Source organism: Phyllobates terribilis, unplaced genomic scaffold (assembly GCF_046119375.1).
Source record: "Phyllobates terribilis strain yellow unplaced genomic scaffold, ASM4611937v1 Scaffold_1__5_contigs__length_1240528914, whole genome shotgun sequence".
Lineage (NCBI taxonomy): Eukaryota > Metazoa > Chordata > Amphibia > Anura > Dendrobatidae > Phyllobates > Phyllobates terribilis.
The window spans coordinates 26,599,994-26,623,379 of record NW_027362761.1 but is presented as its reverse complement, the minus strand read 5'-3'; the positions used below and the strand labels follow the sequence as shown (position 1 = coordinate 26,623,379).

At 49.5% G+C, this 23,386-nt stretch overlaps 1 protein-coding gene across 1 annotated transcript; it reads left to right on the top strand.

Moving 5' to 3' along the window:
* The first annotated feature begins 367 nt into the window (after nt 1-367).
* Nucleotides 368-17,626, top strand: MICOS13 (mitochondrial contact site and cristae organizing system subunit 13). The gene is made up of 4 exons (XM_073651428.1): nt 368-482; nt 615-771; nt 15,176-15,227; nt 17,491-17,626. Exons 1-4 carry the CDS (start codon nt 454-456, stop codon nt 17,586-17,588), a joined length of 336 nt encoding a protein of 111 aa, XP_073507529.1. The 5' UTR covers nt 368-453; the 3' UTR covers nt 17,589-17,626.
* The last annotated feature ends 5,760 nt before the right edge of the window (nt 17,627-23,386 follow it).

Sequence of the window (23,386 nt, the reverse complement as noted above, 5' to 3'; positions counted from 1 at the left end):
CCACAGCGAACTCGCCAAGTGTGAAGGTAGCTTTAAAATGTGGCACTGATAATTAGCATCTTGTTGCTATTTTGCATCTTCATTTTGTGTTTGTTAAAGTTTTTACAGCAAATAATATAAAATCTGGTTATTCTGGAAACTATTCTGTTTTATGTCATAAATTCGCACATGTGTAGATTTTTACTAAAAGGTATACAATCATGGGTTAAAACATACCAGAATTTGGCTTCAAATTTAAAGCCAAAGGTAATAGGAAATGAAGAGCCGTTTTCGGAGCCAAAAGAGCCGGCTCACCAAAAAATCGCATTTTACCCATCACTAGTGCGCACTGCTGCAGGGGTACGATGGAACACTTCCCACTGGACTGCGAAGGCCCCGCCCCTTCCGGTGACGTCATGCTATAATGAAATCACTCCTCCCTCTCCAGTAATCAACTCCAATCTAGACGCTACCATGGCTCCTGCCGTCCTGAGAGTGCTGAGGTGACTTCTGCAACTCGTATCACCGTTAGATTGTGCAGGCGTCTTAACGTGTGTCTCCATACAGGGTTAATAGGAATGGATTCCCTCCCTTCATTTACTGCCATTTGTATTAATCTGAGGACACTGTTGCAGGTTTACCACCAAGGTGCTGGTGGCAGGAGGGGCGGTGTACGTGGCCTATGACTACGGCCTGGTGGGAAGTGGGGCTGAAGGCCAGGACGTCCTGAAGAAGACCTCCGCAGCTGTGCCTCCTGCGCTCCACCAGTGGGCCGACTACCTTGGCCTGCAGGTAGGTGATGCTGCTGGCCCAGAGCGGAGGCCATCCACGCTTCCCTGCGGCCACTAATCAATGCAATGATGCAATTGGCTGTGTGTGTGTGTGTCCTGGGGTAACTGGCTGTGTGTGTGTGTCCTGGGGTAACTGGCTGTGTGTGTGTGTGTGTGTGTGTGTGTGTGTCCTGGGGTAACTGGCTGTGTGTGTGTGTCCTGGGGTAACTGGCTGTGTGTGTGTCCTGGGGTAACTGGCTGTGTGTGTGTGTCCTGGGGTAACTGGCTGTGTGTGTGTGTCCTGGGGTAACTGGCTGTGTGTGTGTGTCCTGGGGTAACTGGCTGTGTGTGTGTGTCCTGGGGTAACTGGCTGTGTGTGTGTGTCCTGGGGTAACTGGCTGTGTGTGTGTGTGTGTGTCCTGGGGTAACTGGCTGTGTGTGTGTGTGTCCTGGGGTAACTGGCTGTGTGTGTGTGTGTCCTGGGGTAACTGGCTGTGTGTGTGTGTGTGTCCTGGGGTAACTGGCTGTGTGTGTGTGTGTGTGTCCTGGGGTAACTGGCTGTGTGTGTGTGTGTGTCCTGGGGTAACTGGCTGTGTGTGTGTGTGTGTGTGTGTCCTGGGGTAACTGGCTGTGTGTGTGTGTCCTGGGGTAACTGGCTGTGTGTGTGTGTGTGTGTGTCCTGGGGTAACTGGCTGTGTGTGTGTGTGTGTGTGTGTGTCCTGGGGTAACTGGCTGTGTGTGTGTGTGTGTGTGTGTGTCCTGGGGTAACTGGCTGTGTGTGTGTGTGTGTGTGTGTGTGTCCTGGGGTAACTGGCTGTGTGTGTGTGTGTGTGTCCTGGGGTAACTGGCTGTGTGTGTGTGTGTGTGTGTCCTGGGGTAACTGGCTGTGTGTGTGTGTGTGTGTGTGTCCTGGGGTAACTGGCTGTGTGTGTGTGTGTCCTGGGGTAACTGGCTGTGTGTGTGTGTGTCCTGGGGTAACTGGCTGTGTGTGTGTGTGTCCTGGGGTAACTGGCTGTGTGTGTGTGTGTCCTGGGGTAACTGGCTGTGTGTGTGTGTGTCCTGGGGTAACTGGCTGTGTGTGTGTGTGTGTGTGTGTGTGTCCTGGGGTAACTGGCTGTGTGTGTGTGTGTGTCCTGGGGTAACTGGCTGTGTGTGTGTCCTGGGGTAACTGGCTGTGTGTGTGTCCTGGGGTAACTGGCTGTGTGTGTGTCCTGGGGTAACTGGCTGTGTGTGTGTCCTGGGGTAACTGGCTGTGTGTGTGTCCTGGGGTAACTGGCTGTGTGTGTGTCCTGGGGTAACTGGCTGTGTGTGTGTCCTGGGGTAACTGGCTGTGTGTGTGTGTCCTGGGGTAACTGGCTGTGTGTGTGTCCTGGGGTAACTGGCTGTGTGTGTGTCCTGGGGTAACTGGCTGTGTGTGTGTCCTGGGGTAACTGGCTGTGTGTGTGTCCTGGGGTAACTGGCTGTGTGTGTGTCCTGGGGTAACTGGCTGTGTGTGTGTCCTGGGGTAACTGGCTGTGTGTGTGTCCTGGGGTAACTGGCTGTGTGTGTGTCCTGGGGTAACTGGCTGTGTGTGTGTCCTGGGGTAACTGGCTGTGTGTGTGTCCTGGGGTAACTGGCTGTGTGTGTGTCCTGGGGTAACTGGCTGTGTGTGTGTCCTGGGGTAACTGGCTGTGTGTGTGTCCTGGGGTAACTGGCTGTGTGTGTGTCCTGGGGTAACTGGCTGTGTGTGTGTCCTGGGGTAACTGGCTGTGTGTGTGTCCTGGGGTAACTGGCTGTGTGTGTGTCCTGGGGTAACTGGCTGTGTGTGTGTCCTGGGGTAACTGGCTGTGTGTGTGTCCTGGGGTAACTGGCTGTGTGTGTGTCCTGGGGTAACTGGCTGTGTGTGTGTCCTGGGGTAACTGGCTGTGTGTGTGTCCTGGGGTAACTGGCTGTGTGTGTGTCCTGGGGTAACTGGCTGTGTGTGTGTCCTGGGGTAACTGGCTGTGTGTGTGTCCTGGGGTAACTGGCTGTGTGTGTGTCCTGGGGTAACTGGCTGTGTGTGTGTGTCCTGGGGTAACTGGCTGTGTGTGTGTGTGTGTGTGTGTGTCCTGGGGTAACTGGCTGTGTGTGTGTCCTGGGGTAACTGGCTGTGTGTGTGTGTGTCCTGGGGTAACTGGCTGTGTGTGTGTGTGTGTCCTGGGGTAACTGGCTGTGTGTGTGTGTGTGCCTGGGGTAACTGGCTGTGTGTGTGTGTGTCCTGGGGTAACTGGCTGTGTGTGTGTGTGTCCCTGGGGTAACTGGCTGTGTGTGTGTGTGTGTGTGTCCTGGGGTAACTGGCTGTGTGTGTGTGTGTGTCCTGGGGTAACTGGCTGTGTGTGTGTGTGTGTGTGTGTCCTGGGGTAACTGGCTGTGTGTGTGTCCTGGGGTAACTGGCTGTGTGTGTGTGTGTGTGTGTGTGTCCTGGGGTAACTGGCTGTGTGTGTGTGTGTCCTGGGGTAACTGGCTGTGTGTGTGTGTGTCCTGGGGTAACTGGCTGTGTGTGTGTGTGTCCTGGGGTAACTGGCTGTGTGTGTGTGTGTGTCCTGGGGTAACTGGCTGTGTGTGTGTGTGTGTGTCCTGGGGTAACTGGCTGTGTGTGTGTGTGTGTCCTGGGGTAACTGGCTGTGTGTGTGTGTGTGTCCTGGGGTAACTGGCTGTGTGTGTGTGTGTGTCCTGGGGTAACTGGCTGTGTGTGTGTGTGTGTGTCCTGGGGTAACTGGCTGTGTGTGTGTGTGTGTGTCCTGGGGTAACTGGCTGTGTGTGTGTGTGTGTGTCCTGGGGTAACTGGCTGTGTGTGTGTGTGTGTGTCCTGGGGTAACTGGCTGTGTGTGTGTGTGTGTGTCCTGGGGTAACTGGCTGTGTGTGTGTGTGTGTGTGTCCTGGGGTAACTGGCTGTGTGTGTGTGTGTGTGTCCTGGGGTAACTGGCTGTGTGTGTGTGTGTGTGTGTCCTGGGGTAACTGGCTGTGTGTGTGTGTCCTGGGGTAACTGGCTGTGTGTGTGTGTGTGTGTGTCCTGGGGTAACTGGCTGTGTGTGTGTGTGTGTCCTGGGGTAACTGGCTGTGTGTGTGTGTCCTGGGGTAACTGGCTGTGTGTGTGTGTGTGTGTGTGTGTCCTGGGGTAACTGGCTGTGTGTGTGTGTGTGTCCTGGGGTAACTGGCTGTGTGTGTGTCCTGGGGTAACTGGCTGTGTGTGTGTCCTGGGGTAACTGGCTGTGTGTGTGTCCTGGGGTAACTGGCTGTGTGTGTGTCCTGGGGTAACTGGCTGTGTGTGTGTCCTGGGGTAACTGGCTGTGTGTGTGTCCTGGGGTAACTGGCTGTGTGTGTGTCCTGGGGTAACTGGCTGTGTGTGTGTCCTGGGGTAACTGGCTGTGTGTGTGTCCTGGGGTAACTGGCTGTGTGTGTGTCCTGGGGTAACTGGCTGTGTGTGTGTCCTGGGGTAACTGGCTGTGTGTGTGTCCTGGGGTAACTGGCTGTGTGTGTGTCCTGGGGTAACTGGCTGTGTGTGTGTCCTGGGGTAACTGGCTGTGTGTGTGTCCTGGGGTAACTGGCTGTGTGTGTGTCCTGGGGTAACTGGCTGTGTTTGTGTCCTGGGGTAACTGGCTGTGTGTGTGTCCTGGGGTAACTGGCTGTGTGTGTGTCCTGGGGTAACTGGCTGTGTGTGTGTGTGTGTGTGTCCTGGGGTAACTGGCTGTGTGTGTGTGTGTGTGTGTGTGTGTGTCCTGGGGTAACTGGCTGTGTGTGTGTGTGTGTGTGTCCTGGGGTAACTGGCTGTGTGTGTGTGTCCTGGGGTAACTGGCTGTGTGTGTGTGTGTGTGTGTGTGTCCTGGGGTAACTGGCTGTGTGTGTGTCCTGGGGTAACTGGCTGTGTGTGTGTGTGTGTGTCCTGGGGTAACTGGCTGTGTGTGTGTGTCCTGGGGTAACTGGCTGTGTGTGTGTGTGTGTCCTGGGGTAACTGGCTGTGTGTGTGTGTGTGTCCTGGGGTAACTGGCTGTGTGTGTGTGTGTGTCCTGGGGTAACTGGCTGTGTGTGTGTGTGTGTGTCCTGGGGTAACTGGCTGTGTGTGTGTGTGTGTGTGTCCTGGGGTAACTGGCTGTGTGTGTGTGTGTCCTGGGGTAACTGGCTGTGTGTGTGTGTGTGTGTGTCCTGGGGTAACTGGCTGTGTGTGTGTGTGTGTGTGTGTCCTGGGGTAACTGGCTGTGTGTGTGTGTCCTGGGGTAACTGGCTGTGTGTGTGTGTGTGTGTGTGTGTCCTGGGGTAACTGGCTGTGTGTGTGTGTCCTGGGGTAACTGGCTGTGTGTGTGTGTGTCCTGGGGTAACTGGCTGTGTGTGTGTGTGTGTGTCCTGGGGTAACTGGCTGTGTGTGTCCTGGGGTAACTGGCTGTGTGTGTCCTGGGGTAACTGGCTGTGTGTGTGTCCTGGGGTAACTGGCTGTGTGTGTCCTGGGGTAACTGGCTGTGTGTGTCCTGGGGTAACTGGCTGTGTGTGTCCTGGGGTAACTGGCTGTGTGTGTCCTGGGGTAACTGGCTGTGTGTGTCCTGGGGTAACTGGCTGTGTGTGTCCTGGGGTAACTGGCTGTGTGTGTCCTGGGGTAACTGGCTGTGTGTGTCCTGGGGTAACTGGCTGTGTGTGTGTGTGTCCTGGGGTAACTGGCTGTGTGTGTGTGTGTCCTGGGGTAACTGGCTGTGTGTGTGTGTGTGTGTGTGTGTCCTGGGGTAACTGGCTGTGTGTGTGTGTGTCCTGGGGTAACTGGCTGTGTGTGTGTGTGTCCTGGGGTAACTGGCTGTGTGTGTGTGTGTCCTGGGGTAACTGGCTGTGTGTGTGTGTGTGCCTGGGGTAACTGGCTGTGTGTGTGTGTGTCCTGGGGTAACTGGCTGTGTGTGTGTGTGTCCTGGGGTAACTGGCTGTGTGTGTGTGTGTCCTGGGGTAACTGGCTGTGTGTGTGTGTGTCCTGGGGTAACTGGCTGTGTGTGTGTGTGTGTCCTGGGGTAACTGGCTGTGTGTGTGTGTGTGTCCTGGGGTAACTGGCTGTGTGTGTGTGTGTCCTGGGGTAACTGGCTGTGTGTGTGTGTGTGTCCTGGGGTAACTGGCTGTGTGTGTGTGTGTGTCCTGGGGTAACTGGCTGTGTGTGTGTGTGTCCTGGGGTAACTGGCTGTGTGTGTGTGTGTCCTGGGGTAACTGGCTGTGTGTGTGTGTGTCCTGGGGTAACTGGCTGTGTGTGTGTGTGTCCTGGGGTAACTGGCTGTGTGTGCGTGTGTCCTGGGGTAACTGGCTGTGTGTGCGTGTGTCCTGGGGTAACTGGCTGAGTGTGTGTGTCCTGGGGTAACTGGCTGTGTGTGTGTGTGTCCTGGGGTAACTGGCTGTGTGTGTGTGTGTGTGTCCTGGGGTAACTGGCTGTGTGTGTGTGTGTGTCCTGGGGTAACTGGCTGTGTGTGTGTGTCCTGGGGTAACTGGCTGTGTGTGTGTGTGTGTGTGTGTGTCCTGGGGTAACTGGCTGTGTGTGTGTGTGTCCTGGGGTAACTGGCTGTGTGTGTGTGTGTGTCCTGGGGTAACTGGCTGTGTGTGTTCCTGGGGTAACTGGCTGTGTGTGTGTGTGTGTGTGTGTGTGTGTGTGTGTGTCCTGGGGTAACTGGCTGTGTGTGTGTGTGTGTGTCCTGGGGTAACTGGCTGTGTGTGTGTGTGTCCTGGGGTAACTGGCTGTGTGTGTGTGTGTGTGTCCTGGGGTAACTGGCTGTGGTGTGTGTGTGTGTCCTGGGGTAACTGGCTGTGTGTGTGTGTGTCCTGGGGTAACTGGCTGTGTGTGTGTGTGTGTCCTGGGGTAACTGGCTGTGTGTGTGTGTGTGTGTCCTGGGGTAACTGGCTGTGTGTGTGTGTGTGTGTCCTGGGGTAACTGGCTTGTGTGTGTGTGTCCTGGGGTAACTGGCTTGTGTGTGTGTGTGTGTGTCCTGGGGTAACTGGCTGTTGTGGTGTGTCTGGTTGCTGTGTGTGTCCTGGGGTAACTGGCTGTGTGTGTGTGTCCTGGGGTAACTGGCTGTGTGTGTGTGTGTCCTGGGGTAACTGGCTGTGTGTGTGTGTGTCCTGGGGTAACTGGCTGTGTGTGTGTGTGTGTGTGTCCTGGGGTAACTGGCTGGTGTGTGTGTGTCCTGGGGTAACTGGCTGTGTGTGTGTGTGTCCTGGGGTAACTGGCTGGTGTGTGTGTGTGTCCTGGGGTAACTGGCTGTGTGTGTGTGTGTCCTGGGGTAACTGGCTGTGTGTGTGTGTGTCCTGGGGTAACTGGCTGTGTGTGTGTGTGTGTCCTGGGGTAACTGGCTTGTGTGTGTGTGTCCTGGGGTAACTGGCTGTGTGTGTGTGTGTCCTGGGGTAACTGGCTGTGTGTGTGTGTGTGTCCTGGGGTAACTGGCTGGTGTGTGTGTGTCCTGGGGTAACTGGCTGTGTGTGTGTGTGTCCTGGGGTAACTGGCTGTGTGTGTGTGTGTCCTGGGGTAACTGGCTGTGTGTGTGTGTGTGTCCTGGGGTAACTGGCTTGTGTGTGTGTGTGTCCTGGGGTAACTGGCTGTGTGTGTGTGTGTCCTGGGGTAACTGGCTGTGTGTGTGTGTGTGTCCTGGGGTAACTGGCTGTGTGTGGTGTGTCCTGGGGTAACTGGCTGAGTGTGTGCGTGTGTCCTGGGGTAACTGGCTGAGTGTGTGCGTGTGTCCTGGGGTAACTGGCTGAGTGTGTGCGTGTGTCCTGGGGTAACTGGCTGAGTGTGTGCGTGTGTCCTGGGGTAACTGGCTGAGTGTGTGCGTGTGTCCTGGGGTAACTGGCTGAGTGTGTGCGTGTGTCCTGGGGTAACTGGCTGAGTGTGTGCGTGTGTCCTGGGGTAACTGGCTGAGTGTGTGCGTGTGTCCTGGGGTAACTGGCTGAGTGTGTGCGTGTGTCCTGGGGTAACTGGCTGAGTGTGTGCGTGTGTCCTGGGGTAACTGGCTGAGTGTGTGCGTGTGTCCTGGGGTAACTGGCTGAGTGTGTGCGTGTGTCCTGGGGTAACTGGCTGAGTGTGTGTGTGTGTCCTGGGGTAACTGGCTGTGTGTGTGCGTGTGTCCTGGGGTAACTGGCTGAGTGTGTGTGGTGTGTCCTGGGGTAACTGGCTGAGTGTGTGCGTGTGTCCTGGGGTAACTGGCTGAGTGTGTGCGTGTGTCCTGGGGTAACTGGCTGAGTGTGTGCGTGTGTCCTGGGGTAACTGGCTGAGTGTGTGCGTGTGTCCTGGGGTAACTGGCTGAGTGGTCCTGGAACTGCGTGTGTCCTGGGGTAACTGGCTGAGTGTGTGCGTGTGTCCTGGGGTAACTGGCTGAGTGTGTGCGTGTGTCCTGGGGTAACTGGCTGAGTGTGTGCGTGTGTCCTGGGGTAACTGGCTGAGTGTGTGTGCGTGTGTCCTGGGGTAACTGGCTGAGTGTGTGCGTGTGTCCTGGGGTAACTGGCTGAGTGTGTGCGTGTGTCCTGGGGTAACTGGCTGAGTGTGTGCGTGTGTCCTGGGGTAACTGGCTGAGTGTGTGCGTGTGTCCTGGGGTAACTGGCTGAGTGTGTGCGTGTGTCCTGGGGTAACTGGCTGAGTGTGTGCGTGTGTCCTGGGGTAACTGGCTTGTGTGTGTGCGTGTGTCCTGGGGTAACTGGCTGAGTGTGTGCGTGTGTCCTGGGGTAACTGGCTGAGTGTGTGCGTGTGTCCTGGGGTAACTGGCTGAGTGTGTGCGTGTGTCCTGGGTAACTGGCTGAGTGTGTGCGTGTGTCCTGGGGTAACTGGCTGAGTGTGTGCGTGTGTCCTGGGGTAACTGGCTGAGTGTGTGCGTGTGTCCTGGGGTAACTGGCTGAGTGTGTGCGTGTGTCCTGGGGTAACTGGCTGAGTGTGTGCGTGTGTCCTGGGGTAACTGGCTGAGTGTGTGCGTGTGTCCTGGGGTAACTGGCTGAGTGTGTGCGTGTGTCCTGGGGTAACTGGCTGAGTGTGTGCGTGTGTCCTGGGGTAACTGGCTGAGTGTGTGCGTGTGTCCTGGGGTAACTGGCTGAGTGTGTGCGTGTGTCCTGGGGTAACTGGCTGAGTGTGTGCGTGTGTCCTGGGGTAACTGGCTGAGTGTGTGCGTGTGTCCTGGGGTAACTGGCTGAGTGTGTGCGTGTGTCCTGGGGTAACTGGCTGAGTGTGTGCGTGTGTCCTGGGGTAACTGGCTGAGTGTGTGCGTGTGTCCTGGGGTAACTGGCTGAGTGTGTGCGTGTGTCCTGGGGTAACTGGCTGAGTGTGTGCGTGTGTCCTGGGGTAACTGGCTGAGTGTGTGCGTGTGTCCTGGGGTAACTGGCTGAGTGTGTGCGTGTGTCCTGGGGTAACTGGCTGAGTGTGTGCGTGTGTCCTGGGGTAACTGGCTGAGTGTGTGCGTGTGTCCTGGGGTAACTGGCTGAGTGTGTGCGTGTGTCCTGGGGTAACTGGCTGAGTGTGTGCGTGTGTCCTGGGGTAACTGGCTGAGTGTGTGCGTGTGTCCTGGGGTAACTGGCTGAGTGTGTGCGTGTGTCCTGGGGTAACTGGCTGAGTGTGTGCGTGTGTCCTGGGGTAACTGGCTGAGTGTGTGCGTGTGTCCTGGGGTAACTGGCTGAGTGTGTGCGTGTGTCCTGGGGTAACTGGCTGAGTGTGTGCGTGTGTCCTGGGGTAACTGGCTGAGTGTGTGCGTGTGTCCTGGGGTAACTGGCTGAGTGTGTGCGTGTGTCCTGGGGTAACTGGCTGAGTGTGTGCGTGTGTCCTGGGGTAACTGGCTGAGTGTGTGCGTGTGTCCTGGGGTAACTGGCTGAGTGTGTGCGTGTGTCCTGGGGTAACTGGCTGAGTGTGTGCGTGTGTCCTGGGGTAACTGGCTGAGTGTGTGCGTGTGTCCTGGGGTAACTGGCTGAGTGTGTGCGTGTGTCCTGGGGTAACTGGCTGAGTGTGTGCGTGTGTCCTGGGGTAACTGGCTGAGTGTGTGCGTGTGTCCTGGGGTAACTGGCTGAGTGTGTGCGTGTGTCCTGGGGTAACTGGCTGAGTGTGTGCGTGTGTCCTGGGGTAACTGGCTGAGTGTGTGCGTGTGTCCTGGGGTAACTGGCTGAGTGTGTGCGTGTGTCCTGGGGTAACTGGCTGAGTGTGTGCGTGTGTCCTGGGGTAACTGGCTGAGTGTGTGCGTGTGTCCTGGGGTAACTGGCTGAGTGTGTGCGTGTGTCCTGGGGTAACTGGCTGAGTGTGTGCGTGTGTCCTGGGGTAACTGGCTGAGTGTGTGCGTGTGTCCTGGGGTAACTGGCTGAGTGTGTGCGTGTGTCCTGGGGTAACTGGCTGAGTGTGTGTGTGTGTTTGTGTCCTGGGGTAACTGGCTGAGTGTGTGCGTGTGTCCTGGGGTAACTGGCTGAGTGTGTGCGTGTGTCCTGGGGTAACTGGCTGAGTGTGTGCGTGTGTCCTGGGGTAACTGGCTGAGTGTGTGCGTGTGTCCTGGGGTAACTGGCTGAGTGTGTGCGTGTGTCCTGGGGTAACTGGCTGAGTGTGTGCGTGTGTCCTGGGGTAACTGGCTGAGTGTGTGCGTGTGTCCTGGGGTAACTGGCTGAGTGTGTGCGTGTGTCCTGGGGTAACTGGCTGAGTGTGTGCGTGTGTCCTGGGGTAACTGGCTGAGTGTGTGCGTGTGTCCTGGGGTAACTGGCTGAGTGTGTGTGTGTGTCCTGGGGTAACTGGCTGAGTGTGTGTGTGTGTGTCCTGGGGTAACTGGCTGAGTGTGTGCGTGTGTCCTGGGGTAACTGGCTGAGTGTGTGCGTGTGTCCTGGGGTAACTGGCTGAGTGTGTGCGTGTGTCCTGGGGTAACTGGCTGAGTGTGTGTGTGTGTTCCTGGGGTAACTGGCTGAGTGTGTGCGTGTGTCCTGGGGTAACTGGCTGAGTGTGTGCGTGTGTCCTGGGGTAACTGGCTGAGTGTGTGCGTGTGTCCTGGGGTAACTGGCTGAGTGTGTGCGTGTGTCCTGGGGTAACTGGCTGAGTGTGTGCGTGTGTCCTGGGGTAACTGGCTGAGTGTGTGCGTGTGTCCTGGGGTAACTGGCTGAGTGTGTGTGTGTGTCCTGGGGTAACTGGCTGAGTGTGTGTGTGTGTGTCCTGGGGTAACTGGCTGAGTGTGTGTGTGTGTGTCCTGGGTGTGTCCTGGGGTAACTGGCTGAGTGTGTGTGTGTGTGTCCTGGGGTAACTGGCTGAGTGTGTGTGTGTGTGTGTCCTGGGGTAACTGGCTGAGTGTGTGTGTGTCCTGGGGTAACTGGCTGAGTGTGTGTGTGTGTGTCCTGGGGTAACTGGCTGAGTGTGTGTGTGTGTCCTGGGGTAACTGGCTGAGTGTGTGTGTGTGTGTGTGTGTGTGTCCTGGGGTAACTGGCTGAGTGTGTGTGTGTGTGTCCTGGGGTAACTGGCTGAGTGTGTGTGTGTGTGTCCTGGGGTAACTGGCTGAGTGTGTGTGTGTGTGTGTGTGTGTCCTGGGGTAACTGGCTGAGTGTGTGTGTGTGTGTGTGTGTCCTGGGGTAACTGGCTGAGTGTGTGTGTGTGTGTGTGTGTCCTGGGGTAACTGGCTGAGTGTGTGTGTGTGTGTGTGTCCTGGGGTAACTGGCTGAGTGTGTGTGTGTGTGTGTGTCCTGGGGTAACTGGCTGAGTGTGTGTGTGTCCTGGGGTAACTGGCTGTGTGTGTGTGTGTCCTGGGGTAACTGGCTGAGTGTGTGTGTGTGTGTGTCCTGGGGTAACTGGCTGTGTGTGTGTGTGTGTCCTGGGGTAACTGGCTGAGTGTGTGTGTGTGTGTCCTGGGGTAACTGGCTGTGTGTGTGTGTGTCCTGGGGTAACTGGCTGTGTGTGTGTGTGTGTGTGTGTGTGTGTGTGTGTGTCCTGGGGTAACTGGCTGTGTGTGTGTGTGTCCTGGGGTAACTGGCTGTGTGTGTGTGTGTCCTGGGGTAACTGGCTGAGTGTGTGTGTGTGTGTGTGTCCTGGGGTAACTGGCTGAGTGTGTGTGTGTGTGTGTCCTGGGGTAACTGGCTGAGTGTGTGTGTGTGTGTGTCCTGGGGTAACTGGCTGAGTGTGTGTGTGTGTGTGTCCTGGGGTAACTGGCTGAGTGTGTGTGTGTGTGTGTCCTGGGGTAACTGGCTGAGTGTGTGTGTGTGTGTCCTGGGGTAACTGGCTGAGTGTGTGTGTGTGTGTCCTGGGGTAACTGGCTGAGTGTGTGTGTGTGTGTCCTGGGGTAACTGGCTGAGTGTGTGTGTGTGTGTGTCCTGGGGTAACTGGCTGAGTGTGTGTGTGTGTGTCCTGGGGTAACTGGCTGTGTGTGTGTGTCCTGGGGTAACTGGCTGTGTGTGTGTGTCCTGGGGTAACTGGCTGAGTGTGTGTGTGTGTGTCCTGGGGTAACTGGCTGTGTGTGTGTGTGTGTCCTGGGGTAACTGGCTGTGTGTGTGTGTGTGTCCTGGGGTAACTGGCTGTGTGTGTGTGTGTGTGTGTGTGTGTCCTGGGGTAACTGGCTGTGTGTGTGTCCTGGGGTAACTGGCTGAGTGTGTGCGTGTGTCCTGGGGTAACTGGCTGAGTGTGTGCGTGTGTCCTGGGGTAACTGGCTGAGTGTGTGCGTGTGTCCTGGGGTAACTGGCTGTGTGTGTGTGTGTGTGTGTGTGTCCTGGGGTAACTGGCTGTGTGTGTGTCCTGGGGTAACTGGCTGGCTGAGTGTGTGTGTGTGTGTGTCCTGGGGTAACTGGCTGAGTGTGTGTGTGTGTCCTGGGGTAGCTGGCTGTGTGTGTGTGTGTGTCCTGGGGTAACTGGCTGTGTGTGTGTGTGTGTGTCCTGGGGTAACTGGCTGTGTGTGTCCTGGGGTTTTTGCCTTCTTCTGGATGAACAGATTTAGGCATAGGGATTTTAGTAATACCGTTATGAAAATCACAAGAGTAATACAAAAGATAAAACTATTAACGGGATCATTTGTAATTGTAATAGTGCAGCGGTAATACATTTGTGAGGCCTAGTCCTAGTAAGTTAGTTTAGTGTTAGTGTAGGGAGTACAATTGGGGGAGAAAGGTAGGACTGGATGGACCTAGGTCTTTATTCCACCTACATTACTATGTATGAAACAGCAGCTGGAAGGCAGGAGTTGGGTCCCGTGGGCTTGTCATAAAGTCATTCTACTTATCAGAGGTGGGCGACTCCACCATCTTATCTATCCGCCTGCTTGTCTTCCTCGGGTCTGTCTCTTCTCTGCCTGCTGGACCACACAGCTGTGACCACATGTGATTGGCTGCAGCGGTCACAGAGCCTGGTGGGCTGGAAGCTAAAAGAGGAGCGGTCTTACACTATCTAATTGGCTTTGATCTATGGCACACCAAATGTCGCTGTAGGCCTCTAGTTGCCTTAGTAACAATCAGCTCTGCAGGGAGCCGATGGGCTGACAGAGGGAGTGATCTCCCTCTGTCACACTTCTTACATGTAGCAATCAATAGCTTGTAAGGAGTTAATCGAGCAACTGCAAGAACTGACATTGCTCAATCCAGGCAGAATTGAATGATCCCAGGGTGAAAAATCGCTGCCTATACACAGCCTAGTGGAAAGTGGCATGAAACGGCAGTGATGTGCTTAAGTAACTCAGAAACCAATATTACAATTTCTTTAAACTATATCATTGAAGATATAATGCAACATAAAGGTGTGGGGGCATTATTTATTGTTATTGTAGCCTTATGAATAAAGGCTACTGGCAACAAGCAGAATCCATCTGCCCTTTTTCCTATTTCCAGGGTGTTGTGTAATGAAATAAGTAAGACTTGGTCCAGTCTATGCCTGACAGTGTGCACTGTCAGGATGGACATCGCGGCATCCATCGTAGGAACCCATTAAGATATGTGTACTGATGCTATATTTTTCTTTGCAGTGGCCCTCTGTATAGGAAATGGCCATCTTCTGCTCTTTCCTATGCAGTTAGATAAATGGCATCTAGTCAAATACCGCCCAGACCGAGGACGAAAGAGTACACTTCTTGCCTCCATCTGGGGAATAGCCTCCTTTACCATCATCACAGTATATGTCGGGGAAAGCTCCAGATGTATACTATAGGCTAAGTGCACAGACACAGTGTGCACATAGCCTGTGGCTACAGACAGCACTAAAAGAATCTTTTGTTTTCAATGCTTTTGAAATACCTAGAAAATGCCACTGAAAAAAGAGAATGGGCCCAATTCATCATTTGTCGTTTTTTTTGGTATTTGTTTTTTTTTTTTTTTTTTTTTTTCGTGCCAAATTCACCAAAATGGTGCACGTGGATCATAAAATCAAAACTGCTCTTTATTTTATGGTCTTAATCGGTGTTGTGATTATTTTGTGCTAAAAAGTCACACGTGCTGCTAAAATTGTCACAAAAATTGTGCCAAAGTTTTAGGCATCCATAAAATCATTCCTAGAATAGATGACATTAGACTACATTCCTAGAATACATTAGCGCCAGTTTTGTGAATTTTCTAAAAGTTGCAAATGATGAACCATGGGAAAACACCTGGTAACACCAAATCCCAACCACAGTGGAGAATTAAAAAAACAAAAAAAAAAAAACTAGATGAACCAGTGTCCAGATTCATCAAAGCTTTAGCCAACTGGCGTAAAATGCTTTGAGAAGTTGCATAATTTTGACGCAACTTGAGGCTGCACTAAAATTTTGCAACTTCTGGAGCTCGCTCTCCATTTTGACCCACTTCCAACAAGGGGGGCAGAAAGGCTGCGTGATGTCCACTGTCAAATTCATGACGAGCGGTATTCACTATGCCACAAATCGTACTCTCGCAAGGACTGGAGTAGGATTTGTGGTGAGGCGCACATAATGGCACACGCCACTCTTTGGATGCGCCTGATTTTATGAAGACTCATGCCTTTTCGGGACTCCAGCAAGTCTCCTCATCAAGTTGTTCACACCGGTCTTGACAAATTGGGCCCATTGTGACTTTAAACAAGCAACAACTGGAAAGGTGTGTGTATAAGGTGCAATCAAAAAAGCTGCAAAATACTAACAGCTTGACAAAAAAGTGGTGCAAATGCAATAATGAATTGGGCCCAATATTTGGGCTTTGCTGATAAGTCACAGGACTGTGAACACAATATTGCCACAGTCTAGCCCAAACAGCAAGGCAAGTCAATGCAGTACTGAGGGAGGAAGATTGTAAATGGCAAGTGCATTAGAACAGTAATAAGGACACAAGGAAAGTGCTTAGGGGGTCAAGGAAACTGCCAAAAAGAGCTTACAAAGAATATGCTGTAATAGACTACAAAATACTCGATAATCCATTCCCTATTTGTGTTTCTTTGGCTAATATCTGTGTATTGGTTATTAATGTAAAATAGTTTATCAGGCAAACATGACACACAGACAATCCTAGCTGATAATATATATATATATTTTCCCTTACAGCTTCCTTCCACACCAGAATTGGACTTCTCAGTCTGTGAGTCTTGGAACTGGGGTGAGTACTTTGCCATCTTCAAGGGTAACTGGACTTTCAAGTAATTTTTCAGAATAAGTTGTCTGGTGTGTGTACATGAATTTTCAGCAAACTGAGTCTGGAGTAACACTTAAAGCGCACCTGTCAGCAGGATTGTGCTGAGTAAACCACATACACTGTCAGGTGGGCGACATTACACTGATTAATATGATACCGTGGCTGATGAAATCCGTTCTGTGGTCCTTGTGTAATCTTTATTTTCATTTTGGAGATAATGATTTGCTCTTTTTCCACTAGTTGTAGTTTCCATCTAGTAGTGCGGGGCTAGGTAAAATAGGAGGCAGATCAGTGAACGATCAGTGAGATGTCATAAGAACATACAGATGAATATGTAAGCAGAGCACCAGATATGCTCGTGCTCCGGGGCGGCTCTATCATTATCTCCAAACTGAAAGTAAAGATTACACAAGAACCACAGGACGGATTTCATCAACCAAGGTATCATTTTAATCAGTGTAATGGTGCTCACCTGACAGTGTATGTAGTTTACGGAGCACAATCATGCTGACAGGTACTCTTTAAGACACTGTGGTAAAGGGAACCAGTCACTGGATTCATGCTGCTTAAACCACAGGCAGCATGAATCACAGCCTGCGTGCACAATTGCAGACAGGTATATTTTCTGACATGCTCCCACATTGCAGAGAAGATATACTTTGATAAGCATGCGAGGGACCAAGAGAATAGGCGTGACTAGTCTGGCCCCACTTCTGGCCGGCTTTTCCCTGCACCGCTCGAGGTGATTGATAGGTCTTTCTCGTGTATTACATAGGGAGACATCTGCCAGTCACCTGGAGCAGAGCGAGGAGAAGCTGGGGATAGAGGTGCTAAGACTGGTCTCTTCTCTCCCTATGGTCTCCGGCCAGCTCTTCAAACCATACCTTCTCTGACATGCCAGAGCTTTTCAGAGAACAATATACTTGGCTGCAATCATGCAACCAGTCTCTGACTCATGCTGCCTGTGGTTTGGGCAGTATGAATTAATGTTCCACTTCTGCACAGAACTTGCGCACCAATATACTGCCTAATTTCACTAAAACACTCAAAATAGCAACAGCAAGGCTGGACATAGCCAGATGCTTAGATGCTGTAGTCAGGGTATACCCTAAAAACAAGTCAGACAATAGGTAAACAAGAAAATGTCCATTTTTAGGCTCTGTTCACACCTGTATCAGTCTGTTTCCTACCTCCAATGGCAATTCATCCACTTATGAAAGTAAGAACGGCGCATTCTTGCTATAACAAAGCCGACATTTCTCTTGACTTGTAACGTTCCATTATTTGGTGGTAAGAATCAATCAATGGATCCACATCTATGTAGTGGCTTCCAGTGTTAACATCTGAATTGTTGCTGAATTTATCTGAATTATAAATACAGCTTTATAAGGGTATGTTCACATGTTAAGTATTTGCAGCAGAAATTTCTGCACCAAAAAAAAATGCATGTCTTGGCAGAAAAAAAGCACTGTCTAAAATACATGCTTTTTTTTGCATGCCTTTTTGATGATTTTTTTCCCTATTCATTTGAATGGGAGAAAGCTCTGCAGAAACAGTGTAAGAATTGACGTGCTGCAGATTTTAAACTGCTATAAAGATGTATTTCCATCTCCAAGATTCTATCCCAATATGTAGTAGGTGTGGTAGTAATAATATTAGCAAATACCTCCAATTAGAAATGTAGTATAGTATTTCTGATTCGCTATGACTCTTTCCTGATGTGTAGGCATTTCAGGACCTTGGGTATCCAATGGTTACGACCACTGATAAAGTGACAGTTACCTAGTTGATAGTGGTCGTGACCATGGATACCTGAGGTCCTGCGATGCCTGCACATGAGGAAAGAGACATTGTGAATCAGAAAAACTATACTACATTTCTAATTGGAGGTATTTGCTAAACTTATTATTACACTTACTACATATTGGGATAAGATCTTGGAGATGGGAATACCCCTTTAAATCTGCAAGGAAAAAATAAGCAACGGGTACATGAGATTTCAGAACTGTCACTCACTTTGATTCTGTAAACTGCTGCATTTTGGTGCTGAAATTTCTGCGAATACTGAACGTGAGCACGTACATTGTATAGCCTTAGAGATGTGTTATGTCAGAATACATCACGAGCATTACACAAATTGATAATGTTTTCACATTTCATCGGATTTTTGTTGATGCACCCTATTTTTCTGTGAGTGATTTCTACCATTCTCTGCTTTTCCTTGTAGGTGTACAGAAGTCTGTGTCCGCTCTTTCTGTCGCCCCAACCAAACTTTGTGATTACACCGCTGAGGGCTGGAAATATGTAAAAGATTTGGTGAAGTGAATGACGTGTATATCAATAAATCTTTATTTATCATTCTATTTTGCCTATAGGGTTCCCAGTGCCATTCTTTTAAAGTTCAAACACATTTGTTGTTGGCCATGACATTCCAGGGTCTACTATTGTAACTGTTAATACCTATATAAAGAACTAGCTATTGAACCCGTTCTACGCCCGGGTGGTGAGCATTTTTATTGGTATATGGTCTCCCATGCTGGTATGTGCTGCCACCATCCTATCCTGGTATGCATGGTGCACCGCTCACCCCCAATCCTGGTATGCATGGTGCCCCTCACCCCCCAATCCTGGTATGCATGGTCCCCTCATCCCTTTCACGCTGTACACATATGCAAAAAAAATAAACACTTATACTCACCTTTCTTCTCTGTGCTCCAGCGCTTCTGTGTCCTGTTCTGCCGGAGGGTGGGGGAGGAGTGCGGCGCTGGAGCATCGCGCTGTCTGGCTCCATTTTTCTGAAGACACAATGCAAATGTCTTCAGTAAAATGGTGCCGGATAGCGCTATGCGGCTGTGCCGATCCGACGCCTCACTCCTGCCCCGGTGAAGAGAGGCTCTGCGGCAACGCTCCTCCCGGTCAGGTAAGTATCTAAGTATGGCGCTGGAGATCGCGGTATGCGTTCAGTGTCTACGCATACCGCGATCTCCGGCGCCATAAACCTCTCTTACCTGTAACGGCTGGATGCGTGATTCTGTCTGGAGCCAGGCTGCTCGTTGCGCTCAACACATACATGTTTTTATGTATTTGAATTTATTAAACAATGATTAAAAACTGTGAAATTTGAACATGCATTGGTATCACACTCCCATGGACAATTGCATCAGCAGACCTCACCTATCAAGAAAACGCACAATAGGTCCGTTTCGCATCAAGCTTTGTCGGAGTGTTTGAGAAATGCTATGTTTAACTACTGAAACTCCAATAAGAGCATACATCACAAATGTGCAAACACTTGTAATTAAGTACTCAATGGCATGTGTTAAAGTCCCGGGTGTATATCCTGTCAATGACCGGAAACCACGTTAGACGCCAGTGCAGGTGCCCGATCATCCATATCCGGGTCAAAGAAAACGGTCACATGACCCAGGGTGGGATGGACCACTTTTTGACTGGGCGGCATAAGGGTACATGATCGAGCGGTTGTGATCACACAGATCACATGTGGAAGATGGCCACCATGGCAAATGACAATATGCTCGCATCAGAAAAAGTAATGATCACATGTCCTTTGTGATCTGGTGACCCAGCAGGACCATTTATATCTCCTGGCTGCAATAGATCACATGCGCCTTAAGGAAGGTAAACACCCACAGAATAACAGTCAGTGATGTCAGGACCGGCGTCTCGCCATTAAGCATCCCAAAGGAAGGGCAGGGTGGCTAGCTAAAGGGGATGCGGATCTCTTTAAAGGGATACAGCATTATTAAAAGGCGTATACATATCAAAAATAAGTATATACACATTAAAGCTGTGAAAAAAAACTAAGATAGAAACAAAATTAACTTGCACCCTGCTATAAGTAAGCAAAAAGCAATTTAAAAAGAAAGAGCATAAAATCTATCCAAACATTGCTTTTACTTACAGCAGGGTATATGTTCATTTTCTTTTATATCTTAGGTTTTGTCTGTTTAACCCCTTTCCGACCTGGTCAGTAATGGTACGCACCAGGTCGGAAAGGCTGGCTCAGCGGGGCCTCCGGCGCTGAGCCCGCACTGAACCGGGCACATGTCAGCTGATTCTTACAGCTGACATGTGCCCGCAACAGCCGCGGGTGGAATCGCGATCCACCCGCGGCTGTTAACCAGTTAAATGCCGCTGTCAATCTCTAACAGCGGCATTTAACTCGTGCTACCGAGAATTGTGTCCTAGGCCCCGCCCATCGGTGACCCCCGTCACGTGATCGTGGGTCACCAATGGGTGGGCATGACAACCCAGGGTCTGCAGCAGACCCCTGTGGTTGTCATGTCTCAATTGCTATGAGCGCCACCCAGTGGTCAGCGTTCATAGCAAGTGAGCATTTCTCCTGAATACAGGCGATCTGCTTCTACTGCATACAGGCGATGAGCAATCAGACAACTGCTGCTTCTCCTATGGAGACTATCGAAGTGTGTTTAAACAAAAAAAAAAAGTTTTTAAAAAATATAAGTTTAAATCGCCCCCCCTTTTGCCCCATTCAAAATAAAATAATTAAAAAAATAAAAAAAAACACATACACCTATTTGGTATCATCACGTTCAGAATCGCCCGATCTATCAATATAAAAAAAAGTTTGGCTTCCTCAACATTTCAATAATGGGCGATCAAAACATCGGATCTACCCCCAAAATAGTATCAATAAAAACGTCAGCTCGGCGCGTAAAAAATAAGCCCTCACCTGGCCCCAGATGCCGAAAAGTGGAGACGCTACGGGTCTCGGAAAATGGCCTCTTTTTTTTTTTTTTTTTTAAAGCAAACTTTGGAATTTTTTTTCACCACTTAAATAGAAAGAACCTGTACATGTTTGGTGTCTACGAACTCGTAATGACCTGGAGAATAATAATGGCAGGTCAGTTTTAGCAATCAGTGAACGTGGTAAAAAAAAGGACCCAAAAAACAGCTGTGTAATTGCATTTTTTTGCAATTTCACCGCACTTGGAATTTTTTCCCATTTTCCAGCACACAATATGGTAAAACCAGTGATGTTGTTCAAAAGTACAACTCGTCCCGCAAAAAATAAGCCCTCACACGGCCATATTGACCAAAAATGCTATGGCTCTGGGAAGAAGGGGAACAAAAAATGAAAACGCAAAAACAGAAAAACCCAAGGTCGTTAAGGGGTTAATGGCTAGTGGGAACATGCTCTTACACATGGTATGTATACCAGCTGATACTTCAGTTAATTTTTTTCGGTTTTGCTTTACATTAGAGTTGTGGTAAAAAATAGGTCAATGTGAAAATAGAAATCAATATTGTCAAATAAATTAATGGAAAAAAAACAAAACAGAACAGCCAACTATGGACAGAAGTTGTACAGACTCTACATTAACAATTTTCTAGCTCTGAAATGCCAACTATTTAGGCCTCATTCAGACGCCCATGAATTTTATTAAACATAACACAAACCTTTATCACTGCTTTTGGCTCTAATTTTCATTAGTGTTTCAATTTATACCATCAGTGATTTTTCACATATTTAAGGAAAAAACTTCTATACATTACAAAGTTAATCATGGCCAGCACATGAACTGTGCACTCTAGCTATCCTTATGCTGTCCCAGATTTCCCTCTACCCATAAACTTGTATGGTTTATTTTGATCCATTACTCGGATCAAAAGCTGACATGACCCTGTGATTTTTTTTTTTTAAAAAAAAACATGGACATGTGAATAGCACCACAGACATTACTGAGTATGTGTTGTATCTATGAAAAACGCAGAACACTTTTATGTGTTTCACAGACGATTAAGTGAGGCCAAAGAAAGTTGCTTCATTTCTTATTTAAAGGGAACCCGTCATCTGAAAAAACGCTAATATCCTGCAGAAATGGGGTTAATCTGCAGGTTAATTGTGTCCTGAAGCCGTGTGACTGCTGCACTGAAAAGCCCCGACATAGTGAGTGGCAGCTGTAATCGCGATCCCAGCACTGACTGATAGCCACCTCAGCAGTGCATCAGTACAGAGCTGGCTGTCAGTAAGTGCCAGGGCGTGGTTACTGCCACCGCGCACTATGTACTGAGTGGTAACAAAACCCTGAGGCTGTTGGGTGCATTAAAGTGGTATTCCCATATCCAAGATCCTATCCCAATATGTAGTAGGTGTAATAATAATATTAGCAAATACCTCCAATTAGAAATGTAGTATAGTATTTTTGATTTGCTATGTCTCTATCCTCATGTGCAGGCATCGCAGGACCTTAGGTATCCATGGTTACGACTAACAGCAACTAGCTAACTGTCACTTTATCAGTGGACGTAACCATGGATACCTAAGGTCCTGCAATGCCTGCACATGAGGAAAGAGACATAGCAAATCAAAAATACTATACTACATTTCTAATTGGAGGTATTTACTAATATTATTATTACACCTACTACATATTGGGATAGGATCTTGGAAATGGGAATATCCCTTTTAAAGTTTCTTTTCTCCTGGTAGCCAGGCTTTCAGTACAAGGGCCGGGCAACTTCAGATTGCTATTAACCCCAGATCTGCAGATTAATAGCATGTTCACATAACTGGTTCTCTTTAAGGAGCAAATGGAAAAAAAAAATCTGTGCTAAGGTATCTATATCTTTTAGTGCTAAAAAAAAAGGTTTCAAATCTAAAATGACTTGCATTATTTTGCATTAGGATAGACCTAATACAGCTCTGTGGTAGTGCTGTATATTTAGTGCCAAAAGCGGCTCCCATCCCATTGTATGTAAAGTATACATTTGTCTGTCTCCAGCCTTGGGCTGTGTTGCAGTTGAGTGGTTTTAATGGCAGAATACAGTGTAACCATTAATAAACTGCTTTTAGCTGCAGTCAATTTGAAAACTAATTGCATGTCCGTGTTGTTTCGATGAACTCAGTATTTTGCTTGCTGTTTACAGAACCTGCATGGATCCATTTTGAGTATTGTGTAGCTGAGCAGTGAATGTGCACATCCACACTGATGAAAATGCCATAAATCTTTGAATATCTGAATGGTAGTGGCCAAGACTACAAATTCTGGAACTAGTTTTCCACTTCATCCTCCTGCCAATAATTACAAATGTCATCATTTGCAATGTGCAGACTTTGCAGATTGTACAGTTTCTGCTTACAAATCTAAAGGCTCACTTTTATGACTTAAAGACTAGAATTAATAGTCGTATTTCTGAACAAACCTGTTTCTGGTATTCAAAGATTCATTTTTACAATATAGCATGCGTTTTTCCTGGCATTTCTTTTTATGTATTTGTTGCATTTATTTCCCAAATGTTCTAGTACCTTTTGGGTGCAGTTTTAGGGTATTTTCCCCAGAACAAGGACCTAGTGGAAGTGAGAGCTAACAGGAGACATGTAAAGTATGTGCCTTTCAGGGTCTTGTCACCCAAAACAAGATGAGACACAGCTAAGGGACTACTGTTTTAGAATATGCTTCAGACCAGGTCCAGCAGTGTAATGAAAGCTATACTATTGAAGCACTAGCCTGCGAGCATGGCATGATATTTGACAAAAGACTTTTTTTTTTCGTGGTGAGTAGTGTTGAGCGATACCTTCCGATATCAGGAAATATCGTATCGGATTGGATCGGGCCGATACCCAAAAAGTATCGGATATCGCCGATTCCGATACCGGAAACCAATGCAAGTCAATGGGACACAAATATCGGAATGAAAATAAACCCTTTCTTTCCTTGTAGGTTAATTCTACATGAAGTAAAACAACTAAGAATAATGTAGAATGACATGAAAAGCCGGCAATTCATCAGCGGCATACACCGGTACCCGACAATTTACAACAGAAAGAATAGAGCATCACACATAGATTAGATAGATAGAAACATGTCAGTCACATATATATGAAGTACAGTGACAGTGTTGCTTACTGTACTTGTCATTTAGTGTAAAGGATTTATTTAAAAAAATAATAGTGTTTTCATGCACCGTCTCTTTAAGAAAGCCGGCCGGCAATTCAGCATCTGTACCCGACAATTTAGAACAGAAAGAATAGAGAATCACACATAGATTAGATAGATAGAAACATGTCAGTCACATATATATGAAGTACAGTGACAGTGTTGATTACTGTACTTGTCATTTAGTGTTAAAATAAAGGA